General features: G+C 39.0%; 1 protein-coding gene across 3 annotated transcripts in view; it reads left to right on the top strand.

The window, feature by feature from the left end:
• ttbk1a (tau tubulin kinase 1a) overlaps positions 1–10,499 on the top strand; it is a 45,035-nt gene that overhangs the window by 2,949 nt on the left and 31,587 nt on the right. For 2 of the 3 annotated variants that reach the window (XM_061987977.2, XM_061987978.2), the window contains exon 2: positions 6,577–6,735. In XM_061987977.2, the coding sequence (XP_061843961.2) occupies positions 6,628–6,735 (108 nt within the window). In that variant the 5' untranslated portion in view covers positions 6,577–6,627. Of the gene's footprint in view, positions 1–5,891; positions 5,912–6,576; positions 6,736–10,499 lie in introns of those variants that run through there. The other variant, XM_061987976.2, reaches the window with a different exon arrangement.

The raw sequence follows: 10,499 nt of genomic DNA, 5'->3' as shown, positions 1-10,499 counted from the left end.
TCTGTATTTAGATGTGTGCGCGTTTTCAAGAACAATTCTGTATTTAGATGTGTGTGTGTATTGAAGAACAATTCTGTATTTAGATATGTGCATGTGTTCAAGAACAATTCTGTATTTAGATGTGTGTGTGTGTATTGAAGAACAATTCTGTATTTAGATGTGTGCATGTGTTCAAGAACAATTCTGTATTTAGATGTGTGCGCGTTTTCAAGAACAATTCTGTATTTAGATGTGTGTTCAAGAAAAATTCTGTATTGAGATGTGTTAGTGTTTTCAAGAACAATTCTGTATTTAGATCTGTGTGTGTGTGTTCAAGAACAATTCTGTATTTAGATGTGTGTTCAAGAACAATTCTGTATTTATATGTGTGTTCAAGAACAATTCTGTATTTAGATGTGTGTGTGTTTTCAAGAACAATTCTGGTTTTAGATCTGTGTGTGTGTTCAAGAACAATTCTGTATTTATATGTGTGTTCAAGAACAATTCTGTATTTAGATGTGTGTTCAAGAACAATTCTGTATTTAGATGTGTGCATGTGTTCAAAAACAATTCTGTATTTAGATGTGTGCGTGTGTTCAAGAACAATTCTGTATTTAGATGTGTGCATGTGTTGAAGAACAATTCTGTATTTAGATGTGTGCATGTGTTCAAAAACCATTCTGTATTTAGATGTGTGTTCAAGAACAATTCCGTATTTAGATGTGTGCGTGTTTTCAAGAACAATTCTGTATTTAGATGTGTGCGTGTTTTTAAGAACAATTCTGTATTTAGATGTGTGTTCAAGAACAATTCTGTAATTAGATGTGTGCGTGGGTTCAAGAACAATTCTGTATTTAGATGTGTGTTCAAGAACAATTCTGTATTTAGATGTGTGTGTTCAAGAACAATTCTGTATTTAGATGTGTGCGTGTTTTCAAGAACAATTCTGTATTTAGATGTGTGTGTGTGTTCAAGAACAATTCTGTATTTAGATGTGTGCATGTGTTCAAAAACAATTCTGTATTTAGGTGTGTGTGTGTGTGTGTGTGTGTGTTGAAGAACAATTCTGTATTTAGATATTTGTGTGGTTTCAACAACAATTCTGTATTTAGATGTGTGAATGTGTAAAAGAACAATTCTGTATTTAGATGTGTGCGTGTGTTCAAGAACAATTCTGTATTTAGATGTGTACGTGTTTTTAAGAACAATTCTGTATTTAGATGTGTGTTCAAGAACAATTCTGTAATTAGATGTGTGCGTGGGTTCAAGAACAATTCTGTATTTAGATGTGTGTTCAAGAACAATTCTGTATTTAGATGTGTGTGTTCAAGAACAATTCTGTATTTAGATGTGTGCGTGTTTTCAAGAACAATTCTGTATTTAGATGTGTGTGTGTGTTCAAGAACAATTCTGTATTTAGATGTGTGCATGTGTTCAAAAACAATTCTGTATTTAGGTGTGTGTGTGTGTGTGTGTGTGTTGAAGAACAATTCTGTATTTAGATATTTGTGTGGTTTCAACAACAATTCTGTATTTAGATGTGTGAATGTGTAAAAGAACAATTCTGTATTTAGATGTGTGTGTGTGTTCAAGAACAATTCTGTATTTAGATGTGTGTGAGTGTTCAAGAACAATTATGTATTTAGATATGCGTGTGTTCAAAAACAATTCTGTATTTAGATGTGTGCGTGTGTTCAAAAACAATTCTGTATTTAGATGTGTGCATGTGTTCAAGAACAATTCTGTATTTAGATATGTGTGTGTTCAAAAACAATTCTGTATTTAGATGTGTGTGTGTGTTCAAGAACAATTCTGTATTTAGATGTGTGCATGTGTTGAAGAACAATTCTGTATTTAGATGTGTGCATGTGTTCAAAAACAATTCTGTATTTAGATGTGTGTTCAAGAACAATTCTTTATTTAGATGTGTGTGTGTGTGTTCAAGAACAATTCTGTATTTAGATGTGTGCATGTGTTCAAGAACAATTCTGTATTTAGATGTGTGTTCAAGAACAATTCTGTATTTAGATGTGTGTGTGTTCAAGAACAATTCTGTATTTAGATGTGTGCGTGTTTTCAAGAACAATTCTGTATTTAGATGTGTGCGTGTGTTCAAGAACAATTCTGTATTTAGATGTGTGTGTGGGTTCAAGAAAAATGTGTGTGTAAAAAAGTGTGTACTTTCAAGGGTGTTCATTTCCAACATTCCACTGTTTCTACTGGTTGGCGACCTCCGCCAAGGCAGCAGCCGCTGCAGAGTGGTGTATAACTGGCTATCTCCACTATGATTGGTCAGAAGGCAGTCAGGTGACTACAGGGCGCCATCTTTGCTACCAACTTTGAGCCTGTGCTATGTGTTTGCAACACAAATAGATTGGAGGCAGACACACAAAAGTCACCATTTCTGCCAAAGATGATGAAGATGTTGTCTGAATGAGGCTAAATCAATTCTTCTATATGTTATTATTCTTATTATTATTATTGTTGTTGTTGGGTTTATTAATATTGTTATTGGTATTATTGTTATTGTTATTGTTATTATTATTATTATTATTATTTTTATTGTTAGTATTATTATTATTATTATTATTATCATTATTATTATTATTATTATCATTGTGTGAAGGCTGCTCCAAAACATATTAAATCTAATAATGTTGGATTTTTGTATGCTAGCTGTTTCACTGTTACCATGCTAATGTTAGCATGTTATTGTTACCATGCTAATGTCAGCATGTTATTGTTACCATGCTAATGTTAGCATGCTAATGTTACCATGCTAATGTCAGCATGTTAATGTTACTATGCTAATGTTAGCATGTTAATGTTTTAATGTTGCATTTTTACTTAATTTCATATTTTTTAATCTAATAAACATGTATTTCGTTACTTGCCTCCATCTTGGAAGTAGGGTAGCTCTTCGACTGTTAGCATGCTAATGTTAGCAAGCTAATGTTTTTTTCTAGCATCTGAGCTAATATTGTAGATTGTAAAGCTAATGATCACTCATTTCTTTACTTAGCATTTACAACTCATGTGATACATTTACAAGTATGTTAACTCTCCTACCTTCTCCTTCTTTTTCTTCTTCTTCTTCCTCTTCTTCTCCTTCTCCTTCTTCTTGTGCTTCTTCTTCTTCTTCTTCTAATTTTTCTTCTTATTTTTCTTCTTATTTTTCTTCTTATTTTTTGGCACGCTCTACCTTCCACATTTTTCATCCGATTCAAAGCGTTCCAACTTCAAAATGTTCAGCCTATTCGGGAATGGCGGGCTTTCCCTTGACAAATTCCAAAAATTCCCAGATTTCCCAGAATTCCAGCTTTTCCCGGACATTTTTTCCCATTCAAAATGAAGTGGCCATTTTTCAAACTTCCACCATTTCCACATTTTTCAACCTATTCAAACCATTCCACCTTCAACACATTCCACCATCCTGGAAATTTAAACTTCCCTTTTTTCAAGTTCCAAAAAATTCCAGGATTTTCCAGAATTCCATAACCCTATTTCCACCCTTTATTCTGGCGACGACTCCGCCCACATTTTTCAAACCACTTCACCGTCAAAACTTTTCTCTTAAACAGGACAAAAAAACGAAGAAAAATTCCCGGTTTTCACAAATTTTCAGGAATTCCGTAATACTATTTCTCAATTCAACATGTTACAACTTCAACATTTCTCCACCGATTTGAAAAATTCCAACACCAACCATTCAGGACATTACTTTTTTTTTTTTAGCATTTTCCAAATAATTCCCTCTTTTCCCGAAATTCACAAATTTCCATGAAATTCCCATTGAAAACAATGGGACATTTTTCAAAGTTCCACAATTCCCACATTTTGTATCCAATTCAAACTGTTCCAACTTCAAAATATTCTGCCTGTTCAGGAATTGTGTGCTCTCTTTCAGCAATTATAACAAAAAAATCCCGGATTTCCTAGAATTTCCCAGTTTTTAGGGACATTTTCCCCATTCAAAATGAATGATCCATTTTTCAAACTTCCACAATTCCCACATTTTTCAAGCTATTCAAACCATTCCACCTTCAACACAAACTACCATTCTCCACGTTCAACAAATTTCCAGGAATTCCTGGGTTCTTTCTAACCTTATTTCCAACCTTTTTCAGTGCGATGACTCCTTTCACATTTTTCAACCCACTTCAACCGTTCCACTGTCAAAACATTCCTCTTAGTCAGTACACAAAAACCAAGTTGGTTTAAGAACTTGAAAAATTCCCAGTTTTCCCTAAATTCCGTATTTTTCAATTAAAAACAGTTACTACTTCAACATTTCTTGACTGATTAAAAAAATTCCAACACCAACCAATTCAGCTCATCCAGGATATTCATGCTCCTAATCATTTTCCAAAAAAATCCTGCTTTTCCCCAAATTCCCAAATTTCCAGGACGTTCCCATTGAAATGAATGGGACATTTTTCCAAGTTGCACAATTCCCACATTTTTCAAGCTATTCAAACCATTCCACCTTCAACATAAACTACCATTCTCCACGTTCAACAAATTTCCAGGAATACCTGGGTTCTTTCTAACCTTATTTCCAACCTTTTTCAGTGCGATGACTCCTTTCACATTTTTCAACCCACTTCAACCGTTCCACTGTCAAAACATTCCTCTTAGTCAGTACACAAAAACCAAGTTGGTTTAAGAACTTGAAAAATTCCCGGTTTTCCCTAAATTCCGTATTTCTCAATTAAAAACTGTTACTACTTCAACATTTCTTGACTGATTTAAAAAATTCCAACACCAACCAATTCAGCTCATCCAGGATATTCATGCTCCTAATCATTTTCCAAAAAAATCCCGCTTTTCCCCAAATTCCCAAATTTCCAGGACGTTCCCATTGAAATGAATGGGACATTTTCCCAAGTTGCACAATTCCCACATTTTTCAAGCTATTCAAACCATTCCACCTTCAACATAAACTACCATTCTCCACGTTCAACAAATTTCCAGGAATACCTGGGTTCTTTCTAACCTTATTTCCAACCTTTTTCAGTGCGATGACTCCTTTCACATTTTTCAACCCACTTCAACCGTTCCACTGTCAAAACATTCCTCTTAGTCAGTACACAAAAACCAAGTTGGTTTAAGAACGTGAAAAATTCCCGGTTTTCCCTAAATTCCGTATTTTTCAATTAAAAACAGTTACTACTTCAACATTTCTTGACTGATTAAAAAAATTCCAACACCAACCAATTCAGCTCATCCAGGATATTCATGCTCCTAATCATTTTCCAAAAAAATCCCGCTTTTCCCCAAATTCCCAAATTTCCAGGACGTTCCCATTGAAATGAATGGGACATTTTTCCAAGTTGCACAATTCCCACATTTTTCAAGCTATTCAAAGCATTCCAACATCAACACATTCCACTCATCCTGGACATTCAAACTAACACGTTCCCAAGTTCCAAAACCAAATTCCGGTTTTCCTGGAAATTCAAACCCTTCAACATTCAAACCATTCCATCATTGCAACTATTCATACTACATTCTGTCAGCATTTCACTTCAACTTCAGCACTTCCTTCGGGATTTGCCTCTTCTAGTAGCTTATTTGCGTTTATTGAGGCGTGTTGCAGGAATGTAGCAGCACAGTGCATGTAAGTATGTTTACAACTATATGTAGATGTCCTCAGAAAAAGTAAGGTGACAACGAGTTGGTAGCAAACATGGCGCCTCTCCTCGAGTTGGCCGCACTCTCTTCATTAGAGCGCCCCCTGCAGAAGGTGTGGTGTGTGACAGGGCTTGGTGTTGAAGATGAGACCGAAAGGAAGAAAAATGGCGGCTGTTTGTGTGCGACTGCTCCAGCATGATGTCATGGTGATGATGTCATGAGGTGTGGGCGGGGCTAACTGCCGTCTGTTTTGGATCGTAGGCTGTCTGAGGATTTGTTGTAAGGCGTCAGAAGGATGGTGAGCTGGGAATGACGTCAGCAGGACCGATGCTAAGCGCTTTTGGCACGGCACGCCCCCCCCCACCCCACCCCTGTGCCCCCCCCCCCCCCCCCCCCCATAGGTCAAAGGGTGATGTGTCACGACCACAGAGTTCCTGTGCATCACCAGCTAAATGTGGATGCTCATGTAAACAACCACGGCATCCTTTTTGTATTGAAAGAGGAAACTCTGTGGTCCCGCCCCTCTGCGATGATTGGCCGATGGGGCTGCCGATCCAGAGAAGCCCCTCCTCTCTCCATCAGAGTGGCTCTGATTGGACGCTGTGCACGCGCGTGACACTGCATGGACATCAGCATGCTCTGCTCCTGCGGGGGCGCTCGCAGCGTTTAGAGGAAGTGTGTAGCGCCCCCATCAGGATCATGGAAGTACGGACTCAAAGCCGGCTCATATAGGCTCCTCCCCCTACTTCACATGTAATGGATATTTGCTGCCAATACCATTGCACCCCCCACCCCCAGCCCGTAACCTACTGAATGGCTTGTGATGGCGGCGTTCTGTTACAACGCCTCAACGCTCAGGTTGGAGCGTGCAACCCACCCACCTACCCCCCACCACCACCGCTACACACACACACTCACTCTGCTCACTGTTGTACTGACTATGACTGTGTGTCCCCCCCGCAGATAAATGGCTCTTTCAAGCTGGGAGCTGCTCGCGTTCTGTCTGGCTGGCAGATGCAGTGCCTAGGCCCCGCCCACCAGGACAACGCCAACATGAACGGGACGACTGAGCAGGCCGACATCCTGCCGCCTAACTGCATGGTCAAAGACCGCTGGAAAGTGGTGAGTCTCTCGCTCACTCTCTCACACACACACACACACACACACACACACACACACACACACACACACACACACACACACACACACACACACACACACACACACACACACACACGTATCTTTCTTGTACTGTAAAGTTCAAATTTGAATGACAATAAAAGGAAGTCTAATATGTACATTTATATGTACAAACCCCGTTTCCATACGAGTTGGGAAATTGTGTCAGATGTAAATATAAACGGAATACAATGATTTGCAAATCATTTCCAACCGATATTCAGTTGAATATGCTACAAAGACAACATATTTGATGTTCAAACTGATAAACATTTTTTTTTTTTGCAAATAATCATTAACATTAGAATTTGATGGCAGCAACACGTGACAAAGAAGTTGGGAAAGGTGTCAATAAATACTGATAAAGTTGAGGAATGCTCATCAAACACTTATTTGGAACATCCCACAGGTGAACAGGCTAATTGGGAACAGGTGGGTGCCATGATTGGGTGTAAAAGTAGAATCCATGAAATGCTCAGTCATTCACAAACAAGGATGGGGCGAGGGTCACCACTTTGTCAACAAATGCGTGAGCAAATTGTTGAACAGTTTAAGAAAAACCTTTCTCAACCAGCTATTGCAAGGAATTTAGGGATTTCACCATCTACGGTCCGTAATATCATCAAAGGGTTCAGAGAATCTGGAGAAATCACTGCACGTAAGCAGCTAAGCTCGTGACCTTCGATCCCTCAGGCTGTACTGCATCAACAAGTGACATCAGTGTGTAAAGGATATAACCACATTGGCTCAGGAACACTTCAGAAACCCACTGTCAGTGACTACAGTTGGTCGCTACATCTGTAAGTGCAAGTTAAAACTCTCCTATGCAAGGCGAAAACCGTTTATCAACAACACCCAGAAACGCCGTCGGCTTCGCTGGGCCTGATCTCATCTAAGATGGACTGATACAAAGTGGAAAAGTGTTCTGTGGTCTGACGAGTCCACATTTCAAATTGTTTTTGGAAACTGTGGACGTCGTGTCCTCCGGACCAAAGAGGAAAAGAACCATCCGGATTGTTATAGGCGCAAAGTTGAAAAGCCAGCATGTGTGATGGTATGGGGGTGTATTAGTGGCCAAGACATGGGTAACTTACACATCTGTGAAGGCGCCATTAATGCTGAAAGGTACATACAGGTTTTGGAGCAACATATGTTGCCATCCAAGCAACGTTACCATGGACGCCCCTGCTTATTTCAGCAAGACAATGCCAAGCCACGTGTTACATCAACGTGGCTTCATAGTAAAAGAGTGCGGGTACTAGACTGGCCTGCCTGTAGTCCAGACCTGTCTCCCATTGAAAATGTGTGGCGCATTATGAAGCCTAAAATAGCACAACGGAGACCCCCGGACTGTTGAACAACTTAAGCTGTACATCAAGCAAGAATGGGAAAGAATTCCACCTGAGAAGCTTCAAAAATGTGTCTCCTCAGTTCCCAAACCTTTACTGAGTGTTGTTAAAAGGAAAGGCCATGTAACACAGTGGTGAACATGCCCTTTCCCAACTACTTTGGCACGTGTTGCAGCCATGAAATTCTAAGTTAATTATTATTTGCAAAAAAAAATAAAGTTTATGAGTTTGAACATCAAATATGTTGTCTTTGTAGCATATTCAACTGAATATGGCTTGAAAAGGATTTGCAAATCATTGTATTCCGTTTATATTTACATCCAACACATTTTCCCAACTCATATGGAAACGGGGTTTGTACATGTAGATGTATATGTACAAACCCCAGAAGCAGAGAAGTTGTCACGTTGTGTAAATGGTAAATAAAAAGAGAATACAACAAATCCTTTTCAACTTATATTCAATTGAATAGACTGCAAAGACAAGATATTTCATGTTCACACTGAGAAACTTTCTTATTTTTTGCAAATATTAGCTCATTTGGAATTTGATGCCTGCAACATGTTTCAAAAAAGCTGGCACAAGTGGCAAAAAAGAGTGAGAAAGTTGAGGAATGCTCATCAAAGACTTATTTGGAACATCCCACAGGTGAACAGGCTAATTGGGAACAGGTGGGTGCCATGATTGGGTATAAAAGCAGCTTCCATGAAATGCTCAGTCATTCACAAACAAGGACGGGGCGAGGGTCACCACTTTGTCAACAAATGCCTGAGCAAATTGTTTAAGAACAACATTTCTCAAGCAGCTATTGCAAGGAATTTAGGGATTTCACCATCTACGCTCCGTAATATCATCAAAAGGTTCAGAGAATCTGGAGAAATCACTGCACGTAAGCCATAATATTACGCACCTTGGATCCCTCAGGCGCTACTGCATCAACAAGCGACATCAGTGTGTAAAGGATATCACCACATGGACTCAGGAACACTTCAGAAAACCACTGTCAGTAACTACAGTTGGTCGCTACATCTGTAAGTGCAAGTTAAAACTCTACTATGCAAAGCCAAAGCCATTTATCAACAACACCCAGAAACACTTCGCTGGGCCCGAGCTCATCTAAGATGGACTGATACAAAGTGGAAAAGTGTTCTGTGGTCTGACGAGTCCACATTTCAAATTGTTTTTGGAAACGGTGGACGTCGTGTCCTCCGGACCAAAGAGGAAAAGAACCATGGGGACTGTTCTAGGGTGAAAGTGTAAAAGGCAGCATGTGTGATGGTATGGGGGTGTATTAGTGGCCAAGGCATGGGTAACTTACACATCTGTGAAGGCACCATTAATGCTGAAAGGTGTATACAGCTTTTGGAGCAACATATGTTGCCATCCAAGCAACGTTATCTTGGACGCCCCTGCTTATTTCAGCAAGACTGTTACAACAGCGTGGCTTCATAGTAAAAGAGTGTGGGTACTAGACTGGCCTGCCTGTCGTCCAGACATTGAAAATGTATGAAGGCTAAAATATGAGAAGGGAGACTGTTGAACAACAAGCAAGAATGGGAAAGAATTCCACTTCAAAAATGTGTCTTCTCAGTTCCCAAACCTTTACTGAGTGTTGTTAAAAGGAAAGGCCGTGTAACACAGTGGTAAAAATACCCCTCTGACAACTTTTTTGCAATGTGTTGCTGCCATTAAATTCTAAGTTAATGATTATTTGCAAAAAATAACAAAGTTTACCAGTGTGAACATGAAATATTAATATTTATTAATATTTCCTCAATCTATGGAACGGGCTGAGGGTCAAAAAAAAAAATGGCTGTCAAAGGACCTTATAGTTAATGCGTTATTATCGCCTTAACTTTGACAGCCCTAATAAAAGTACACACACACACACACACACACACACACACACACACACACACACACACACACACACACACACACACACACACACACACACACACACACACACACACACACACACATTGTTGTACTGTACTGCTCTTTAGCTTGTTGTGCACTAAAAAAGGAAAAGGAAACGTTTGCCACACTTTGTCACACACACACACACACACACACACACACACACACACACACACACACACACACACACACACACACACACACACACACACATATATACATTCTTGTATTTGTTACCTTCTTGAGACCTGAGAGAAATATCTTCCTCTTTAGGACCAGCTATTTCTAGATGTATAAAGAAGTGTATTTACAACATGAATAATATATACATACTATGCAAATATAAAACAGCTTGTTGTGAAAAATTAGTTGGAATTTCACAAGAAAAACGTTTAATTTTGGCAGTATTATAATAAAAGTCGTCATTTTACCCAACGC

Source organism: Nerophis lumbriciformis, linkage group LG27 (genome assembly GCF_033978685.3).
Source record: "Nerophis lumbriciformis linkage group LG27, RoL_Nlum_v2.1, whole genome shotgun sequence".
NCBI classification, from domain to species: Eukaryota; Metazoa; Chordata; class Actinopteri; order Syngnathiformes; family Syngnathidae; genus Nerophis; species Nerophis lumbriciformis.
This window is presented reverse-complemented; position numbering and strand designations above follow the sequence as displayed.